Source organism: Stomoxys calcitrans, chromosome 1 (assembly GCF_963082655.1).
Source record: "Stomoxys calcitrans chromosome 1, idStoCalc2.1, whole genome shotgun sequence".
Classification (NCBI taxonomy): Eukaryota; Metazoa; Arthropoda; class Insecta; order Diptera; family Muscidae; genus Stomoxys; species Stomoxys calcitrans.
The window spans coordinates 164,458,980-164,482,342 of NC_081552.1; the positions used below are offsets into that span (position 1 = coordinate 164,458,980).

Genomic DNA, 23,363 nt, shown 5'->3' on the forward strand with positions numbered 1-23,363 from the left:
GGGCCATATAGACCGATCTCTCGTTTTAAGGTTTTGGGCCCATTAAATGCGCATTTTTTGTCCCATGTCGCCGAAATTCGGGGCAGTGAGTTAAGTTAAGCCCCTCTACATACTTCTCCAATTTGGCCCAGATCGGTACAGATTTGGATAAAGCTGCCATATGGACCGATCCGCCGATTTAGGGTCTTAGGTCCACAAAAGCCGCATTGATTATCCAATTTAGCTGAAATTTGGGACAGCGAGTTGTGTTAGGTCCTTCGACATCTTTCTGCAATTTGGCCTAGATTGGTCCAGATATAGATATAACTGCCATATAGACCGATCTTTCGATTTAAGGACTTGCGCCCATAAAAGGCGCATTTATTGTCCGATTATGCCGAAATTTGGGACAGTGAGTTGTGTTAGGCCCTTCGACATCTTTCTTCAATTTGGTCCAGATCGATTCAGATTTGAACATAGTTGCCATATAGACCGATCTCTCAATTAAAGGTTATGGGGCCATAAAAGACGCACTTATTGTCCAATTTAGCCGAGATTTGTGCAGTGAGTTGTCGTAAGCATTCGACATTTTTCTGCAACTTGGCCCAAATCGGTCCAGATTTGGATATAGCTGCCATATAGACCGATATCTCGATTTAAAGTCTTGGCCCCATGTTAGGCTATTCGACATTCTTGTTGTTTATGGTTTAGATCGGTTTATTTTTAGATATAGCTACAAATAAGACCAATATTTTGTTATGTACAATTGAGCAATGACTTGTACTTATTAGTATTTGGTCAAAATCGGAACCTATTTCGATATAGCTGCTATTGGGTATAAGGTATGCATTTTCCCCGGGTTTTAACGAAAGATGGTTTACATATATATCCGAGGTAGTGGGTATCCATAGTTCGGCCCGGCCGAACTTAATGCCATTTTACTTGTGTTTATTGAAATTTAAAAAGTCAAATCGGGGATATTTATTTTATTTATTTATTTATTTTTTTAATGAAACCTAAACAACAAGATTAAATCTTATAGTTATGGTGCAGGCTTATAAAAACAGTCATATATCCTTCCTAAAAAAAATAAAACAATTTTGAAAGAAATAAATATTTATGAATTTCATAATAAAAAATAATTAAAATAAACTTTAGAATTTTGAGAAATAGTTAAAGCTTACTTTAGAATAGGTTAGAAAATAATATTGTTTAAAAGAACAAGTAAAAAGGCGTTAAGTTCGGCCGGGCCGAACTTTGGATACCCACCACCTCGGGTATATATATAAACCGCCTTTCATCAAAATTTGGTGAAAAATTCATAACTTATGTCCCATATCAGTTATACGAAAATATGTTCCGATTTGGACCAAATACTAATAAGAACACTAGCTATATCTAAAAATAAACCGATCTGAACTATATACGGCACGGATGCCGAAAAGCCTAACATAAGTCACTGTGTCAAATTTCAGTGAAATCGGATTATAAATGCGCCTTTTATGGAGCCAAGACTTTAAATCGAGATATCGGTCTACATGGCAGCTATATCCAAATCTGAACCGATTTGGGCCAAGTTGCATAAAAATGTCGAAGAGCCTAACACAAAGCACTGTCCTAAATTTTGACGAAATCGGACAATAAATGCCTCTTTTATGGGCCCAAAACCTTAAATCGAGAGATCGGTCTACATGGCAGCTATATTTAAATCCGGACCGATCTGTGCAAAATTGAGGAAGGGCGTCGAAGAGCCTAACCAAACTCACTGTCTCAAATTTCAGCGACATCGGACAATAAATGCGTCTTTTATGGCCCCAAAATCGAGAAATCGGTCTATATATCCAAATCTGGACCGATCTGAGCCAAATTGACGAAGGATGTCGAAGGGACTAATACAACTCACTGCCCCAAATTTCAGCGAAAACGGATAATAAATGTGGCTTTTATGGGCCTAAGACCCTAAATCGGCGGATCGGTCTATATGGGGGCTATATCAAGATATAGTCCGATATAGCCCATCTTCGAACTTAACCTGCTTATGGACAAAAAAAGAATCTGTGCAAAATTTCAGCTCAATATCTCTATTTTTAAAGGCTGAAGCGTGATTTCAACAGACAGACGGACAGACGGGGACATGTCTAGATCGTCTTAGATTTTTACGCTGATCAAGAATATATATACTTTATAGGGTCGGAAATGGATATTTCGATGTGTTCCAAACGGAATGACAAAATAAATATACCCCCATCCTTCGGTGGTGGGTATAAAAAAGTAAAATTTTTAAACATCTTATTTCGAAGAAAAATAGAACGTCTTTTTTTCAATATTGTTGCGTTGTTGATGTATTGGGTATTGTGAGGAAGAATATTCCAAAATCATATGCCACTCGTATAAAACTTGCATTCAGATACTAGGCTATTTCTTCTAAAAGGGACAAATTTCATACCCCTTCTAGATCGATTCTAGAGAAGATTAATTTTTCATAGATATATTTAGGTGTTTGCTTCAAAATTATTTTATGTAAGAATAGAAATTTATGTAAGCAGATTGTTGAAGCTACAGCCATAAAGGGAAGTAGCGCAGAGAGAGATATGTTGTGACCGTCCTATACCATAGACGCACCTAATAATGCTGTTGAACACTGCATTTAATTTTCGTTGGCTTAGAGAATCGCAGTTTGCAAAAAGTTTACGCCCATAGATCAGACCTGGAATGTCTTTGCTAACAGAATGTCATCAACATACGTTCATATGGACCAGCTCAGTAGGAAGATCGTTTTCGTAGAGTGAAAAAAGGAGCGGACCAATTATTAAGCCTTGCGGAACTCCCTTGGTCACGAGAATTGGCTTTGATATTGAATCACCTACGTACACGAACTGTTGCCATTTACTAAGCTATGATTTAACCAATTTGATAGAAGAATCGCTGAAATTGAAAAATCTTCTGAGCTTCATATATAAGTTATGATGATCAACCGAGTCCAAAGCCTTTGAATGATCTAGTAGGACGAGAAAACTAACATTGTCATCGTCAATTAAACTTCTAATTGATTCCGAAACTTCAACTTATGCACTAACGCAACTATGATGGGCAAGAAACCCGGATTTTCTAACGGACAACAAAGATTTATGATGGAGATATTCTGACATTTGTTTCTGCAAAATTTTCTCGAAAATTTTCGAGAGGTATCATAATATAGAAATTGGATGGAAATCACTATTCGATTTTGGGATTGGAATTGTCTTTGATCTTTTCCAAAAAGTCGGATATGCACTGGAGATTAGAAATGAATAAAGAGATGAGTAAAATAAGGTAGTAGTTAAGAAACTAGTGTTCTAATGAATCTTTGTTCAATGTTATCAAGACCAATAGCATTTAACTTGAATGGTCTTAGAACATTCATGTAAAACTTCGTCATGAGATACACATCTAAAATTAAAATTGCAATCAACATTTGTGGTTTCCAGAAGCCTATTAATGTCTTGGTAAAAAGTCGAGTCTATATCGAAGGTCAAAATATTAACAAAAGTTTCATTCAATTTGTTTATATCACCATGGTAATTAAAATTCCATTTGCCTTTCGTGCTAAATAATATTTGGATGAATAATATCGCAATTTTGCACCATTAATGATTGAATACTTTATTTCTTACCGTGAGGAATTAATCATGAAGTTGAGGCGTTTTCCAAATAGTGGAATTAAACCAAGGCTTAGTATTCTATTTCTTCATCTAAGTCCGAATGTGGACTGTTGCATCATAGATACGTCCAATGTTATCTTGAAGAAAGCTTAATTTCTCATCTACAGATATAATATCATATATCTAATTCCAATATACTTTCTCAATCCTTTAATCTAAGGCAGAATAGTCCATATTTTTGAAGTCGCGGTACGAAAAGTTCCCGACTGTCTTTGACGCATTGAAATTGTAAGCCAGCTAAATCAAATAATGCCTTGAGAAACAAGGGGCAGATATTTGATCATTGAGCGAAATATTAGAAGAATTATTCGCAAAGAACATATCCAACAGGGTATTAACAGTTGACGAGAAATGAGTGGGGTTTCAACATATTGTCCGTCAATTGGGAAACTACAATACAATAATGTTGGAATTAAAATGCCCAGCTATAATAACATCGCTATATCCCAAGTCTCTAAGACGTTATGATTTTGATTCAAATCTATTGTATTGTTTGGCCGGTAGATACAACCAATCAAGATTTTTTAAATTTATACATAGCTCGCATATATAACAGTTTATCTTAAAAGGCCTGTCCGTTGTCGCGGTGAAACGCAAGTAATATTTACAATATGCCCTTTTAAGATTATATACTTAAAAAATTGTTTATATCACCATGGTAACATATAAAAATAAAACATAATTATTTAAATGTATTTGTTTTTAGCAGAGCGCTAAATGGTTGGTACCAAAGATTCGGTTCTAACGAAATATTTCAAATGTTTTTATTTATCGGATTTACTAGTAGTTTTTAACTTTGTGAAACCGCTGATTGCATACAGTCGGTTCTAACGAAATATTTCAAATGATTTTTTTTTATCGGATTTACTAGTAGTTTTTAACTTTGTGAAACCGCTGATTGCATACAGTCTTTTAGTCAATTTAATTCAAATCCAATCCAAATTTCAAAAAAATTTTGTGAATAAACTGAATGAATTCAACATTCTATTAGAATAATTGATGCCATTGTGCAAGAGTGCTTTCGGCGAAGATAGTACCGCAAACAAAAATTTACCAATAAGCACGTGTCCACATGCATAAAAATAGTTTTGGGAAGTTTGTCCAACTATTGGTTCAATATTGAAAGTTACAAAACAATTTTTAATTAATAAACCGAAAAACGACAATTTGCGTTGTAGCGACAACAAAGTTGTTGGACAATTTAAGGAACACTCTTTTCCCGACTGAGTTATTTTGACTTCTATGCAAAAGTTTCTTTTCCAAGTTTTCTCTAGAGTTTGGTGCCAGTATGAACATTGACAATGTAATTTGATGTATCTCCATTAAATCGTTCCACGTCCCGTTAGTATTTACCAAAAGCATTTATGAAAATTTCTAGCGACTTGATTTTCAAAAACGGAATGTCATAACAGTGCTAATGGGTCTAAAAAAATTTCCGATTCAATTGAAAAACTGATTGAAAGAACTTATTATTTAATTGAAAAAGATAACATTTCTAATCACACTTTATAAAAAAAAAATTTCTTACTCGATTACAAAAAAGATGGAATCAATTAATTTATTAGTCGAAAATGGCAAAAACGTCAATCGCGGTCGTATTTAACAAAAGTTCAAATTCAATTAAAAAATTATTGAGTCTATACATTTTTTAATTGACAATTTTATAAATTTCAATTACGATCGTAATTGAAAAAAATGCTGATTCAATTAAATAAATGGTTGATTAATTAATTATACGCTACACCGCCACAGTAGTATAGGGTATTATAACTTTGTGCATTTGTTAGTAATGCTAAGAAGGAGAAGAGCTAGACCCATCGATACATATGCCGATCGACTTAGAATCACTTCCTGATTCTGTTTAGCTTTTTCCGTCTGCCCGTCTGTCTATCTGTCTGTCCAACTATTCTTGTGATCACATGATTGTCACAAAATTTTGCACATGTCACTTCTTTAGACCAAGGACGAACACTATTGATTTTGAAAAAATCGGGTGAGATTTAGATATAGCTCCCATATATATCTTTCATCCGATATGGTCTTTTAAGGATGTAGATGCCACAATTTTGGCCCGATCTTTACAAAATAATGCATGAGGTGTTTTATTTGACGTCCTCATATGTGTGAAAAATCTCATAAATATCGGTTTAGATTTAGATATAGCTCCCATATATATCTTTCATCCGATTTGGCCTTTTGGTTCTGTAAAATCCAAAATGTTAGTCGGATCTTATCAAGATTTGCCAGATTTAGATATAGCTCCCATATATTTCGTCTGATATGGCCTTTTAAGACTGATGATGACACAAGTTTGGTCCGATCTCTAGAGATAAAGCTTCTATTTATATCTTTTATCCGGTATGGCCTTTTAAGGCTATAGAAAGCCACAATTTTTGTACTATCGTAAAAAAATTTTGCAAGGTTCTATTCGATATTTCAATCGGTATACAAAATTTAAGGCTGACTAAATTGAAGTTCAGTTCTATATATTAAAAGTAGTACGTATACTGGGTGATGTAGGGTATTATATAGTCGGCAGTCGGCTCCGCCCTACTTTTGCTTTTTCTTACTGGGTTTTTAATTGAAGACGTTTTTATTTTGAATTACTCTGTACAGGAGATTTCTTTATATTTTGTAAATAGGGAAACGCATAGCCTCCCTCCCACTATGTCCAAAGTTTGTTATAGTACTTTCTAAGGGATCCGTTAGAGAATTTTGGGTCTCAAAATAAAACTCGAAAACAAAATACATATTTATATGGCATAAATAGTTAGGTTAACACAGGAACAGGAGAAGGAAGATGCCTTCTAATTTCTAACGTTGAGTCATCCAGATCGTCTTAAAATGCCCAACAACTCAAAGAAATGAGGACCTAAAATGGGACTCCTTCTGACTGTCAGTCTCTTCTTCATCGACGTCCTCACAGCTTCTTCCAAAAGTCGTTACTGCCAACCTTCAGTCTGTTTTTTGAATTCAGAAATACGTTCTCCGTATATTAAATGGCTGCCTGGCTGTCTGAGAAGATATTTCTGCCAATCGTCTTTATAACATTATATCTTAGCCGTTGCACAACTTATTCAATTGCAAGGATATCCGCTTGATACACACTGCAGTGGTCGGGTAGTATTCTTGATATGACCAGTCCTGGTTCATCCGAATACAGTCCATATCCCATCTGGTTATCTTGTTTGGATCCATCTGTATAGACAGACAGATATGGCTAAACCGAATCAAAAAAAAAAAATTCCTGAGACGAAACGTTCACTGAATCACGCCCACAGCAGAGTGGAAGAGAAGTGTTCATGTTTTAACTTAAATGCCATATAAATGTTGTTTTTTTTTTTAAGAATTTCATTCTAGGACCAGAAATTCTCAACTGGATCCATTATAAAGTACTACGTCCATGTTTGCACGTAGTGTCATCACTGGTTATCGTTAATCGATCGCCATAATATTTTAATTTTTTTTAGGGATCAAAAGGAAAAAATGAGGAATATTACTGTCACTTTCGCAAACTTTTAAGTGGTCAGAGGTAGTTAGTATCCTAACCTATGGGAAAATACAATAAAAGACAGTTTTGCTTTTATAGGATCTATCCGTCTTCGTATATACATGAACGTATAAAGGGTTATTTCATGACAATTAAATTAAACTTTGAAAGCGCAAAGAGATCGGTTGACCGATTTTACTGATGGTATGATGAGGGAAGTTAAGTGAAAGGGTTTCGAGAGATTTTGGGGTGGAGTAAAGTACCTGACAAATGATCCAAAATTTACCCTATACCACTATTGTGTACTCACTGTATACTCTGTACGTATTAACATTTAGTGCATTGGTTTGTAACACCCAGAAGAAAGAGAGACCCATTGATAAGCATACGGATCTATCGAGCGTGCTATCAAAGCGACAACAAGATCTGTTCAGGCTTTGTGCTCCGCACTTTCTTTTATCAAACTAGTTAGTATAAGTATCAAAGTAGCGTCCGCATTGTTTTTTTCCTTTATTAGGATGCTGGCACTATAAAACTTGAGCAGATTATAAAACAATATGAGGAGATCATAAAACCTAACAGAAACGTTAGTAGAAGACATGGGAGTGAATATAAGAACAGGTCATACAATCGCAGTATAATCAAGTCGACGATAGTAAAGGAATAGAAAAATTTTCGAGCGGATATCTGAGATGACACTTGTGTTCGAAAGCGAGGCGTGGCCGAAGAATGCGCACTTAATTGTCAGTAGGACTACGAAAATCCGGTGGGGTAATCCAGATTGTGAGAAGACGTGGCTATTGCTGAAAGAAAGTAAGCTGGAAGTCAGTATAGCTATCGGTATCATAACTGGACATAGGGGACTACGAGCTCCCCTATGCAAAACTCGGAGCTTCATGTATTAGCATGTGTAGATCATGTGGGGAAGATAATGAGACGTTGGAGCATTTCCTATGTCATTGCCCGGCTTTCGCGGCTAACAGACACCGGTACTCAGGTGGGGACACAATACCAAACATGAACTAACTAAGGGGTGTGGTATGGAAAGCAATTATTGATTTTGTAAGAAACACGGAAATCCTAATTTTGGTTTTCTTTTTCGAGATTACTTTTAAGTATTTAGAGCGTATAACAAGCCGATTACTGGTTTGGGTGGCGGGGCGGAATAATATCCCCACTCTAAACCTAACCTAAATAATTATTTACTCTATGCAATACAACAAGTTTTCCAAGGAGCATTTTCCTTTGCAGAAGCCATCCCAAAGCCGATATCCAGGCATTGTAATTCTCCAATAAGACGAAGAGTTCTCGCCGCAGTCATGAGTCTTCCAACTGCACCATCACGATCTAGCAAAGATTATTCGCCTCATTCCGTACAGAATACTTTCCCTGCTGCATTACCGACTGCTCAGAGTACTCCCGGCAACGCATCTCGGTTGTTAACAACACCTATAAAATCACGTCGAACCAGTGAAGATGAAGATTTGGATTCCATTTTCATCCCCATTTGGTCAATAGATTTAAAAATACTGCATAATTCTGATGGGCCCAATCTTACTGAAAGCTAACGAATAGATGCTGACAAAATATTCGCACCTAATGATGAAGTTGTTGTAGTACACCCAACAGAAAATGCCAGCAGACTGAGTTCGTGTGCAGAAGGCAATTATTTTCACCCTGTTAAGTTGTTGAGGCGTAGAAGATGACCTCGAAACCAGAATTTCTGATACCTCATCGGGACGATTTCGGCTTCAGAGGGGGAGCCTGAGGCCAGTCATATTAATCTGCCCATGTATATATGCTTTGAATTTGCATTGGTTTAGTTTATTATGATTTATAATAATTTCTTTGGTTTAGTTTTGCCCCTTTTTATTTGTGTTTGTTTTGTGTTCATATTAAAGTTTATGAAGTGTAATGCCCCATGAATTTAATTCGAGTTATGTGAATTTAACGATTATTTTAATTCCGACTCTGTGTGCTTACCAGCTCATCCGATTTTAGATTCAACATCAGTGTTGATACTTAGTCGGGTCTTAGCGCTTAAAAAAACTTTACGATCAGGATGACATCTGCAACTTCGACAAAACGGAATTGTGTTCCTAATGCGGAGCGTCGCACAAATCCAGAGGTGTGAGGATTAATCAAAACAGGTAAAAGCGTGCTAAATACGGCAAGACCAAATCTTATCTACCTTCCATCAAGGATGGCATTTGTCAGGTTCTTTGTCTGGTATCTCTCTATAGGCAAACAAAGGGTAAAGGATAAGAATTGGGATGCTATTGGAGCTATATCATTATAAATTTCAGCCAAATCGAATAAGAATTGCGCCCTCTAGAGGATCAAGAAGAAAAATCGAGAGATCAGTTTATACGGGATCTATATTATGAACCGATTTAAACCATACTTAGCACAGTTATTGGAAGCTGTACCAAAACACTTTATGCAAAATTTCAACCAAATCGGATAGTATTTGCGCACTCTAGAGACTCAAGAAGTCATGATCCGAGATCCGAGATCGGTTTAAAAAGCAACTATGTATATCACGTTATGAACCGTTTTAAACCATACGTAGCACAGTTATTAGAAGCTGTAGCAAAACATTCCATAAAAAATTTCAGCCAAATCGGAAAATAATTGCGCCGTCTAGAGGATCAAGAAGTCAAGATCCAATATCGATTAATATGGCAACTATATCATAATATGGACCGATTTGGCCCATTTTCCCAACCGACCTACACTAATAGGAAGTATTTTTGCAAAATTTCAAGAGGCTAGCTTTACTCCTTTGATAGTTAGCTTGCTTTCGACAGACAGATGGACGGACGGACATGGCTAGATCGACTTAAAATGACATGACGATCAAGCAAATATATACTCTATGGGGTCTCAGACGCATATTTCGAGGTGTTACAAAGAATGGCGAAATTAGTATACCCCCAACCTATGGTGGAGGTATACAAATATTAACAATATCACATTTCGTTGCAAATCTCATTTGAAGTAACTGTTTTATAGATTGAGCGGCTCACCAGCTGATTTTTAACATACAACAAGTAAAAGCATGCTAAGTTCGGCCGGGCCGAATCTTATATACCCTCCACCATCGCATTTGTCGAGTTTTTATCCCGGCATCTTTTCTTAGGCAAAACGGGATATAAGAAAAGATTTGCTCTGCTATTAGAGCGATATCAAGATATGGTTCGGTTTGGACCACAATTAAATTATATGTTGGAGGCCTGTGAAAAATGTCAGCCAATTCGAATAAGAATTGCGCCCTTTGGGGGCTCAAGAAGTAAAATAGAGAGATCGATTTATATGGGAGCTGTATCGGGCTATAGACCGATTCAGACCATAATAAACACGTATGTTGATGGTCATGAGAGAATCCGTCGTAAAAAATTTCAGGCAAATCGGATAATAATTGCGACCTTTAGAGGCTCAAGAAGTCAAGATCCCAAATCGGTTTATATGACAGCTATATCAAGTTATGAACCGATTTGAACCATACTTGGCATAGTTGTTGGATATCATAACAAAACACGTCGTGCCAAAATTCATTCAAATCGGATAAGAATTGCGCCCTCTAGAGGCTCAAGAAGTCAAGGCCCAAGATCGGTTTATATGACAGCTATATCAGGTTAATGACCGATTTGAACCATTCTTGGCATAGTTGTTGGATATTATGGCAAAACACGTTGTGCGAAACTTCATTCCAATCGGATAAGAATTGCGCACTCTAGAGGCTCTAGAAGTCAAGACCCAAGATCGGTTTATATGGCAGCTATATCAGGTTATGGACCGGTTTAAACCATACTTAGCACAGTTGTTGGATATTATAACAAAACACGTCGTGCAAAATTTCATTCCAATCGGATAAGAATTGCGCACTCTAGAGGCTTAAGAAGTTAAGACCCAAGATCGGTTATAAAGGGTGATTTTTTTGAGGTTAGGATTTTCATGCATTAGTATTTGACAGATCACGTGGGATTTCAGACATGGTGTCAAAGAGAAAGATGCTCAGTATGCTTTGACATTTCATCATGAATAGACTTACTAACGAGCAACGCTTGCAAATCATTGAATTGTATTACCAAAATCAATGTTCGGTTTGAAATGTGTTCATTCACCGTAACGTTGCGTCCAACAGCATCTTTGAAAAAATACGGTCCAATGATTCCACCAGCGTACAAACCACACCAAACAGTGCATTTTTCGGGATGCATGGGCAGTTCTTGAACGGCTTCTGGTTGCTCTTCACTCCAAATGCGGCAATTTTGCTTATTTACGTAGCCATTCAACCAGAAATGAGCCTCATCGCTGAACGGTGAATGAACACATTTCGAACCGAACACTGATTTTGGTAATAAAATTCAATGATTTGCAAGCGTTGCTCGTTAGTAAGTCTATTCATGATGAAATGTCAAAGCATACTGAGCATCTTTCTCTTTGACACCATGTCTGAAATCCCACGTGATCTGTCAAATACTAATGCATGAAAATCCTAACCTCAAAAAAATCACCCTTTATGACAGCTTTATCAAAACATGGACCGATATGGCCCATTTACAATACCAACCGACCTACACTAATAAGAAGTATTTGTGCAAAATTTCAAGCGGCTAGCTTTACTCCTTCGGAAGTTAGCGTGCTTTCGACAGACAGACGGATATCTTAGACGAATATTTCGAGTAGTTACAAACAGAATGACGAAATTAGTATACCCCCCATCTTATGGTGGAGGGTAAAAAAATGGATTCGTCATCGATAGGTAACAAGCTAAATGTACATATTATTTTTGTTTGCATTAATTTAACGAGTTTTGTGCTAAAATTAGCTTAATAATACCTATATGTTAAATGTAAAATTTTATTCTACATACTAAACTTCTGTTAAACTAGCAAAAATTTAAGCCTCTAGGAACTTAACAAGGATAATCGGGAGACCGGTTTATATCGGAGCTATATCAGGTTATAGACTGATTTGGACCGTACTTGTACCTGGTAAATTTAAGCTAAGTTGGAAAAATTGCGGCATCCAGGGGATCAAGAAGTCAAATCGGGAGATCGATTTATATATAGGAGCTATATCAAGTTATAGACCGATTTGTATGGTACTTGGCACAGTTGTTGAAAGTAATAAGTGAACTCTATGTGCAAAATAAATGCTAAATCGGACAAAAATTGCGGCTTATAAGGACCCTTAAACTCAAATCGGGAGATAGGTTTATTTGGGAGCTACATCAGGTTAAAGACCGATTCGGACTGCACTTGGCACAGTTGTTGGAAGCCGTAGCAAAATTTTAGCTAAATCGGACAAATTTGCGGCTTGTAAGGGCTCAAGAAGACAAATCGAGAGATCGGTTTATATGTTAGCTATATCAGATTATAGACCGATTTATACAGTACTTGGCACAGTTGTTGGAAGTCATAAGAGAACACTGTGTGCAAAATTTTAGCTTAATTGGATCAAGAAGTCAAATCGGGAGATTGGTTTATATGGGAGATATAACAGGTTATGAAGGGTGATTTTTTTGAGGTTAGGATTTTCATGCATTAGTATTTGACAGATCACGTGGGATTTCAGACATGGTGTCAAAGAGAAAGATGCTCAGTATGCTTTGACATTTCATCATGAATAGACTTACTAACGAGCAACGCTTGCAAATCATTGAATTTTATTACCAAAATCAGTGTTCGGTTCGAAATGTGTTCATTCACCGTTCAGCGATGAGGCTCATTTCTGGTTGAATGGCTACGTAAATAAGCAAAATTGCCGCATTTGGAGTGAAGAGCAACCAGAAGCCGTTCAAGAACTGCCCATGCATCCCGACAAATGCACTGTTTGGTGTGGTTTGTACGCTGGTGGAATCATTGGACCGTATTTTTTCAAAGATGCTGTTGGACGCAACGTTACGGTGAATGAACACATTTCGAACCGAACACTGATTTTGGTAATAAAATTCAATGATTTGCAAGCGTTGCTCGTTAGTAAGTCTATTCATGATGAAATGTCAAAGCATACTGAGCATCTTTCTCTTTGACACCATGTCTGAAATCCCACGTGATCTGTCAAATACTAATGCATGAAAAACCTAACCTCAAAAAAATCACCCTTTATGTAGTCATAAGAGAACACTGTGTGCAAAACATAAGCCAAATCGATTTAGCCATGTCCGTCCGTCCATCTGTCGAAATCACGATAGCGCTCGAACGCGTAAAGCTAGCCGCATTTTCATATATACTTACTGTCAACGTAGGTCACTGAAGATTGCAAATGGGCCATATCGGTTTAGATTTGGATATAGCTCTCATATCAACCGATCTCCCGATTTGATTTCTTGAGCCCCTGGAACCCGCAATTTTCGTCCGAGTGGGCTTAAATTTTGCATGCACTTTTTTGTTACGACTTCCAACAACTGTGCCAAGTACAGTCCAAATCAGTTTTTAACCTGATATAGCTCCCATATAAACCGATCTCCCAATTTGACTTCTTGAGCCCTTACAGGCCGCAATTTTTTTTCGATTTTACTAAAATGAGTCCTTACAAGCCGCAGTTTTTTGTTCGATTTGGCTGAAATTAAGCATGTGGTGTTCTGTTACGACTTCCAACAACTGTGGCAAGTACGGTCCAAATGAGACTATAACCTGATACAGCTTCTATATAAACTTTTCTCTCGATTATCCTTCTTCGGTTCTTTAAAGCTTTAATTTTAGCTGGTTTGCCAGAAGTTTGGTGTGTACAATAAAATTATGCCCTTCAACTAAATTTATTTTGTATAAACTTTTAGCAGAAGCCATGGTGATCGGTTTCCAAGATTCGGCCCAGCCGAACTTAGCACTCTTTTACTTGTTTTTCTTCCAATATATCCTTCATAATTAAGCAGCAGTCATTTTCAACAAACAACAGACTTTTCAGGTGTAAGTCTGCTAAACTGAAATAGCAGAACTACTGCTGTAAAAGAAAAACTACTGCTGCAAGAACAGCCCAATAAACTAATAATATTTAGCAGACACTGTTTGCTATTTTCAGTAAACTTTTTTCTCTGAGTGCAGCATAACGGAAGAATACCCAGTGTGCCAATATCGCCAGTTACCTCACTCTCTCAGTCTTAGTGAATTCTTTGTTACCACACCACATACATACAGATAAAAATAATTTTAGAAAACAACTACTTTTGTCGAAAAAAACAACGAAATTTTTTTTTAATTTTCTTGCAACAATTAATTTTGAATCACAACGACCCAAAGTAAAAATTTGGTGTCGAAAGGCACTCGCATTGCAAGCCAACATCTAACAACAACAACAATATTCATAAGCAAAACCAAATCACACTACAGCTTCGGTATTGTGTTTTTGGTTTTATATTCTTTCTTTGTTCGCCTCGCGCTGTGTGTTCTCGTTCATTTACTGATGCTTTGGCTCTCGGGGGTTTCTCTGTCTCTCTCTCTCTACTATTACCCAGAAACAAATTTATTAATTTTGCCGTCGTGGAGAGATTTGGACTCATGATCTCATGTTTGATAGTCTCACATGCATCCTATAGCCTACCGACATCATTTTCTTTTGATGTAATAATGCAATACGAATTATTACACAAAATTAAGTGTCTCAATTATCTCAATTAAATAAATTTTTAAAATATGTAAAAACCACTTTTAAAAAATTTTATGAATACGAAATATATCCTTTTTTAAAGGGGAATTTTCTAAAATAAGTTTAAAGAAAAAATATCAAAACAAATTTTTGACCGCCCAGGAGATTCAAACTGGTGTTTGCAAATCATTGATGGCATGTGAGTCAGATGTGTAGTACGCGTATTTTAACAACTAACTCAACAAAAGAATTTGCTGAAAATCTACAAAATTTCAAAAAATACTTCAACAAATAATATCTTCAATTCTATGCTAAAATTCGTAGAGAATTTAGTAATTGGTACTTAATATTTTCTTAAAATTATTTTTTTTTTCTGTACAGGTTCAAAGGCGTCTCTCTCGGGGAACTCCTGATCACCAGCGCCGTTGTACCCTGTTTCTTTTGAATCGTCCTGGGGAGGGCACAATTATGTAAAGCCCGATGCCATACCAGACATCCAAAGGTGAGAATCGGCCGGACAACCGTCGTAAACAGTCAGTTCCCTATTGATTCTTTACTCGACGTTCCCCCTCCAGCTTAGTTTCGGACAGGTCTCTTGAAAACAGCTTGCTTTCTTCACCTGGTTGAAGTTTTTGTTGTTGTAGGAGTGTGCTGTAAACTGAGGCCGCAGCTCTTGCCAACGAAGGACTTAATCAGGTTAATGCGCTACGCACAACCCACTGCCATGGGATTGACATCTGTTGAAAAGTATTAGCTCAGTATTTCTGAGATTTATCCAAGCCCGTTTTCCTCGCCCATCGAAATAACTCCCTCAAAACTTTCTGAAAGAGGTTCGTAATAGTCGAATGGGTACGGGCACCCACCATGATTCGACGAAAGACCCCAGAATCCCATTTATAGCCAGCAGCCACAAAAGAGAAGATATATCTCCTATTTGCAGATTTCTCTGGTTCGAGAGTGGTTCGGTTTCAGGACTTCTGAGTGAAAACCGCCCTAACCTCCCGCCAGTCAGTCGGTTCAGCTTAGATAATAGGCTATTTAATATGGATGAAATTGGTTTACATTTACATTACGGCTTGACAACTTTTTTAGATAAAACGCAACCATTCAAGACATTTCAAAAACTTTATTAGTAATTATCGGCTTGGAGTATAACAACAAGTAAAAGCGCGCTATGTTCGGCCGGGCCGAAACTTGGGAACCCACCACCATAGATTCTGCTAAAAATTAATACAAAATAAATTTATTTAAAAGCCATAATTTTATTTTAGATACCAAACTTCTGCCACACCAGCAAAAATTAAAACTTCAGCCAAATCGTCCAAAAATTGCGGCTGTAAGAGCTCAGGAAGTCAAATCAGGAGATCGGTTTATATGGGAATTATATCGGGTTATAGACCGATTCAAACCGTACTTGGCACACTTGTTGAAAGTCATAACAGAACGTGCAAAATTTCAGCCAAATCGGTCAAAAATTGCGGCTTGGAAAGGCTCAAGATATCAAATTGGGAAATCTTTTATATGGGAGCTATATCCGGTTAAAGACTAATTTGGTTTGTACTTGGTACAGTTATTGTGTCATAACAGAACACTTCATGCAAAATGTCAGGCAAATCGGACAAAAATTGAGGCTTATTAGGGCGCGAGAAGTCTAATCAGGAGATCGGTTTATATGGAAGCTATATCTAAATCTGAACCGATATGGCCTATTAACAATCCCCAAGGACCTACATCTCCGGCATGGGATAACTGTGATCACCGCACAGGCTGGAATATTGAGATCCAATCTGTGTGGTGTTCATTGCTGTCACGAGAAGCTTAGCTGCGAGCTATCGGGCGCGTCCACAGGTTGCGGATAGTGGGAACCTCAATACGGAGTAGCTGCTATGGGAGTCGCGACCAATCATCGGTATCGAGCAGAAAGTCTCAGTAAGAGGCCGGACGGCACCAGCTATTGCACAAATACTGAGTGCCTATGATGCTCGATATGACAAGGCCATTTAAATAACCAATTGCCACCCTGTTCCCTCCACATGAAAATGTGCCACCACCACATGAAAATGTACCTACAACAACAACAATCTACATCAATATGTGCAAAATTTCAAGCGGCTGGCTTTAGGCGTTCGACCGCTATCGCTAGATCGACTCAGAACGTCGAGGAATCTTACGAATATTTCGAGTTGTTACAAACGGAATGACTAGATTATTATACCCTTATCCTATGATGGTGGGTATAAAAATATTTATGAATGACGTTCATATGGCCACCGCCGGCACGTTTGCATCTGTCAATATGTTAGAGCCTAGGCAAGTTTATACAAGGTAAAGTCAGTAGCCCAGCTGATGGAATTTTTCAATTTCAGAGTTATATCCAAATTCCACTAGAACGTCAAATGATTTGTTGGCATTTCAATTTTTTTTTTACTTTATGTTCCTTCTTTCACATTTTAGCGGCCTTATTCACAAAATTTTTTGTAGATTTTAAATATGTTTATTTGACAGATTTCCTTTATAGAACTGTCAAATAATCTATTTGAAGGCTTCATTAAGTTTCATGAAAAGGCCGTAATTGCTATAATTTATAATTAACACATTCATAAACATAAATCTTTTGATCTTGAGACTGCTACCCCCTTTAATTCAAATAAAATATGGAATTGCTCTAATTTATAATTAACACATTCAACTTGGAAGTGTCCAGAAATTTGACAGCCTAGTGGAAATTTGTGCCACCATCCACACAGGGTTGTTAAGTTGGTTTGGGCTAGTATATTTACCTTGTATACATTTGACTAAGTTAGATCCGATTTTCGATTACTCTGGCACACATTTCAACCGAAACGGTCGCTATTTCCGTTTCATTGGTGTCTTTAAGGTCTTCTAATATCGTCAGCCAATGACTTGATGTAGTCCCAAAGAAAATAATCTAGAGGCGTCAAATCGCACGAAAGAGGCAGCCAATCGACCGGGCCATTTCTTGAGGTAACACACTCATCAAATTTATTCGTCAACATATCGATTTAAACGTTTGTTGTATAGCTTGTGGCACCGTCTTGTTAAATTCACAGGCCAAAAATAATCAATGAGCATGGTGCGGTAGCGTTGTCCATTCACGGTAACTAGACGATTGGCATCGTCGAAGATGAAGTATGACCCAATGACGCCACCGGCATGCTAACCGCACTAAACATCTATATTTTTGTGGATGAAGTGTTGATTCTCGAAGCATTTATGGATTTTTATACGTCCAATAGCGAATATTTTGCTTACTGACCAGCCCATTAAGCCAAAAAAAAAATTGGTGTTAATGCTCTCAAAGTAACGGTCACCGGCTCCAATTACGGTAGGAAATTTTTATGATTTGCAGACGTTGCACAGTGGGGTAGTTGGCATTTAAAATGGAGTTCAACTCAGGGAAGCGTCCAATCTTGATGAAAATACCAAAAATGTTTATTATGGCCTAGGATAAAAATATTAAAATTGGAAAAAACATCGGGTCAGATTTAGACGTAGCTCCCATATATATCTTTCATCCGATATGCGCTTCTATGGCTGCAGTAGCTTTAATTTGGTACGATCATTACCAAATTTGGTAAGGGATGCTCTAATTTATGTCTCATATATCTGCCAAATTTCATGGAAATCGGTTCATATTTAGATATAGCTCCCATATATATCTTTTGTCCGATATTCGCTTCTATGGCTACAGAAGCTACAATTTTGGTCTGATCATTACCAAATTTGGTAAGAATTTCTCTATTTTATTTCTCATACGTCTGCCAAATTTCATCCAAATCAGTTTAGATGAAGATATAGCTCCCATATATGCCTTTTATCGTTTTGTGCTTTTATAGCTGTGGAAGCCACAATTTTGATCCGATCATTTAAAGATTTTGAAAGAGATTCTTCATTTAATGTCTAAGCCTGTGTGCAATTTCAATTTCGAAATAAATTCATATTTAGATATATATCCCATAAATATCTTTCATCCGATATATTTCAATTTCAGCCATAATAATGTATTTCTGAAATGGACATAATTTTGGTACGATCTTTACAAACTTTAGCAGAGACATTAGAGGTATTAATAAGTTTACAAAACAACATTGGATCAGTTTCATATATAGCTCATAAATATATATTTTATCTTATATGCAATTAAATGGCAATACCTACATATGTACTAGGTTCGCCTTTCGTATTTCGGGATTGGACAACCCTTGTTATGCAATCTACCAACGGACATACGAGTGCTATTTGTGTTTTTTTTTTGCAGTAACTTAAAAGATTAATCTCGCCCAAAAAATGGAATTAATCGTGAACATTTCCGTGCGATTATTATACCCACCACCGAAGGATGGGGGTATATTCATTTTGTCATTCCGTTTGCAACACATCGAAATATCCATTTCCGATCCTATAAAGTATATATTGGTTTGCCCAAAAAGTAATTGCGGATTTTTTAAAAGAAAGTAAATGCATTTTTAATAGAACTTAGAATGAACTTTAATCAAATATACTTTTTTACACTTTTTTTCTAAAGCAAGCTAAAAGTCACAGCTGATAACTGACAGAAGAAAGAATGCAATTACAGAGTCACAAGCTGTAAAAAAATTTGTCAACGCCGACTATATGGAAAATCCGCAATTACTTTTTGGGCAACCCAATATATTCTTGATCAGCGTAAAAATCTAAGACGATCTAGACATGTCCGTCCGTCGGTCCGTCTGTCTTTTTTTAAAAAGTTTTTAAAAATAGAGATATTGAGCTCAAATTTTGCACAGATTCTTTTTTTGTCCATAAGCAGGTTAATTTCGAAGATGGGTTATATCGGACTATATCTTGATATAGCCCCCATATAGACCGATCCGCCGATTTAGGGTCTGAGGCCCATAAAAGCCACGTTTTTTATCCGATTTTGTTGAAATTTGGGCCAGTGAGTTGTATTAGGCCCTTCATCATCCTTCGTCAATTTGGCTCAGATCGGTCCAGATTTGGATATAGCTGCCATATAGACCGATCCTCCGATTTAGGGTCTAAGGCCCATAAAAGCCACATTTATTATCCGATTTCGCTGAAATTCGGGACAGTGAATTGTGTAAGGTCCGTCGACATCCTTCGTTAATCTGGACCGATCTGAGCCTCTTGAAAAACCCTTTATATGCCCCCATATTTAATAATATTGCAGTATTATTGGTATTTCCAACTCGTTCTTTATGACATTTGGCATGATGCATTGTTCTACGACATTTATCATTATTGAATTATGTGAAAATCTAAACAGGTCAGGTATCGCCCGATTTCAAATTTTCATTTCACTTTTTACAGTAACATAACAAAAACGTTAATAAACCGATCTTCAGAAAATTGTATCCAGTGGTTTTTGCTATGACTTCCCGATGTAGACTGAATTTAGTTTATATCAGTTCAAGTTTTACTATAGCTTTACGGCCTTATTCACTAAACTTTATGAATCCTTTAAAAAGGTTTATTTGGCAGTTTTCTACATTTAGATTTTTGAATAAGTCCATTAGTATATTGGGTTGCCCAAAAAGTAATTGCGGATTTTTTGAAAGAAAGTAAATGCATTTTTAATAAAACTTAGAATGAACTTTAATCAAATATACTTTTTTTACACTTTTTTTCTAAAGCAAGCTAAAAGTAACAGCTGATAACTGACAGATGAAACAATGCAATTACAGAGTCACAAGCTGTGAAAAAATTTGTCAACGCCGACTATATGAAAAATCCGCAATTACTTTTTGGGCAACCCAATATATCTTATGCCCGGACACTGAATGTCCGTCGTTTAGGTACTTTATGTTACATTGCCCAAACGTAAGTTGCACGTAAACTTTATGAAAATCAGCTTAGATCCTATAAAGTTATATTCCACAAACTTCTTTTAAACTTCTGTGTTCATTCTTATTTTTTGCAAAATTTGCAAGTTGAATAATGATGTAGCATAAACGAAAAAGCGTGAACTTGAACTTATTATTCTTTCTAAAGTTATTGAGTAAAATGAGCGTTTACCACAGAATACTTATTTACATTTACAATCGCCAAAGCAAAACACCCTTAAAACTATTAAACATATTTCTATTTTTTTTTTTTTTGCTTTATTATTACAATACAAAGAAAGAGTGTCACAACATTTTCAAACAAATTAAAGTGAAAGGTTAAAAAATAATGCGTTTTTTTTTGAATTTTTAAATATGACATGGGTCGTAGGTAAGAAAATTCTTATAAAATCGCATATACAACATAATTACCCACTGCACTGTAACGGCATTAGTGTGGCAGGACAAAAAATACTAGATTGAAATTTTATATTTTTCTATTCCAAAAAAATATTTTAGCTTGAATATTTTTGTATCTCCAAACAGCTTTAAAAATATGCTTTGTGAAAGTTTTCCTCCATTGCTGCGTTCAGATGCTTATTTTTATGCTTGCATGTAAGTGCTGGTGTGGAGATTCTTTTGTTGGTTGTGCAATCTAGGAGGAGTGGGCGGCATTTCGGATATCCATTTCTGATGGCACAATGGGTGCTCGCACTTCAATGCCCCGCATCGGTTGTCGGTCCAAGTGATGGACTACTTTGTAAACTTCACTTCTATTCAAGTCAATTTTCTTTTCTGGTTTTTGATACTTCATGAAGTTGACTCTGCAATTGCATTTGGACGTCGCGTCGTAGTTGGTTTTGTAGAACAAGTGGTTTTGGTTTTTGTTGATGTTTCATGTTCAATGGCCACAAAATTCATGGTGATTTAGGAACGCAGCAAAAATTGAACATTAATTGGACAAATCGGAATAAGGAGAGAGAAAAAAAGAGATGGTTTTTAGTAAAAATCAATAAAAATTAAAACAACATTACTAAAAACTACAATGAATATAAGAAAAACGTGATTTAAAAATCTTTTTTTAACAGAGTATGATTTAATAATCAATGGATGAACAAAATTATATCAATGTATTGATTTTTTTACATTCCAAAATGGTGCTGCTTTTCGTAATTGATTATAAGCAAAAAGTGGGATTATGCAATCAGTTTATGATTAATGAAAAAAAAAATTGTTGTGAAAATCAACAATCAGCTGCAAACAGAGGCAAAAAGTAATAAAACAAAAAACGAAACATCCAAATATTTACAAAATGAAGCCAATGCAAACAGAAAATCATCCATATCATGCATATAAAAAACTCTTAATTAACAATATTAAAACAAAAAAGAACCAAAGCCATGTAATCACACACAACTTTGCTTGGAAAAGTTCAATGATTTGTTTGGTTACAAACCTGTCTACATGTATTTGCTTGGCTACAGAAGTCCGATGATATTCACTGAAATGGGGGTCACATACATCGTATATGAATTTCATGAAAGGATGTGTAACATTAATTAAAAATCAACAAAAAAAATCATAATACAAAAATTAGAAAAAGTTCAAATTGATGGAATTGGCGAGAATGGAAAATTTTGTGGCATTCGAACCCACTTCCCTTTTCTAGTAAGCCGATCTCGTTACCAACTCAGCCACCTTGACGCTCTGACGATACAACGAGTCCGACGGCACAAATCTTTATACTGTTGTTATTCTTGAGCTATACTCTCTCCTCCAGTCTCAATTTTGATTCATTTTTTTATCAGACACTTTTTGAAAAGTTGGAAAAAAGGGATACCGGTCTCGAAACGGAGAAACGTCTATTCCACAGAAAGGAGAAGGAAATGAATAGACGTGAGTGTGAGCCTATCAAAATGTACAGGAGTCAGAACGAAGTCTGTAAATTTGATAAAAAAAAATCAAACTTCAAACCTATGGCGTCGGTATACACAAAGAAGGAAATATGGTAGCAGTCTGCTTGGGATATCGATTTTTCTCAGTTGCTTTCGATAGTGGCTTTGAAGACAATACCGCAGAGCCAATGCCTGGTGATGACATAAAATGTGTATCTCCTGGTCATAATTAGGTCCAAGAAGCATTGACCAAAAACAAGGTAGCATAAACAGATTGTATGCCACTATTTAAGACGGGAGGCGACTCGCTGATAAAACGTATGGATCAGCATGCCTGCTGGATCTAGCTAGAAGAACGCATGCCCGATGATTGGAATCTCAGCATGTTGTCACATACATAAGATAAGAGAAAAGACAGTATGTTCGAACTATAGTTGAATAACTTTCTTTCCTATAGCAAAGAAGATGTTTTCAAGCATACTGTGCGAAAGATTAATAGCCTGTTTGAGGATGAATCAAAACTTAACAGGAGAAGGTTTTTATTTAATAAATCATAGCATATCTTAGATTAAAATACGATTTTTACATATGTATCACTTCTTTGGCTGATGCATATAGTGGTAAATATATTTTATTTTGTGCATTTAATAAAGGTAACGGTATTTTTGGCACTTACATCTTTTTCGTTGTCATATAAATGATCTCGTTTTAAATAATTTTTAATGCAATTTGGAACAGAGACCGATCTCCCGATTTAGTGTCTTAAGCTCATAAAGACAGCATATAAATATTATCCCATTCCTCTGAATTTTATAACAGTGAATTGTATAAAGCCTTGAGACATCGGGACCGAATATGGTCC

The 23,363-nt window shown here is 36.3% G+C and overlaps 2 protein-coding genes across 4 annotated transcripts in view; one reads left to right on the forward strand and one right to left on the reverse strand.

The window, feature by feature from the left end:
* LOC106091595 (uncharacterized) overlaps nucleotides 1–23,363 on the forward strand; it is a 1,079,098-nt gene that overhangs the window by 237,560 nt on the left and 818,175 nt on the right. The gene's annotated exons all lie outside the window — the stretch shown is intronic.
* Nucleotides 20,933–23,363, reverse strand: part of LOC106095070 (titin) — a 54,505-nt gene continuing 52,074 nt past the window's right edge. Inside the window, exons 9-10 of the mRNA XM_059363041.1 lie at nucleotides 22,063–22,107; nucleotides 20,933–21,430 (exon numbers count right to left, since the gene is read on the reverse strand). Coding sequence (XP_059219024.1) covers nucleotides 21,262–21,430; nucleotides 22,063–22,107 — 214 coding nt within the window. The 3' untranslated portion in view covers nucleotides 20,933–21,261. The remainder of the gene's footprint in view (nucleotides 21,431–22,062; nucleotides 22,108–23,363) is intronic.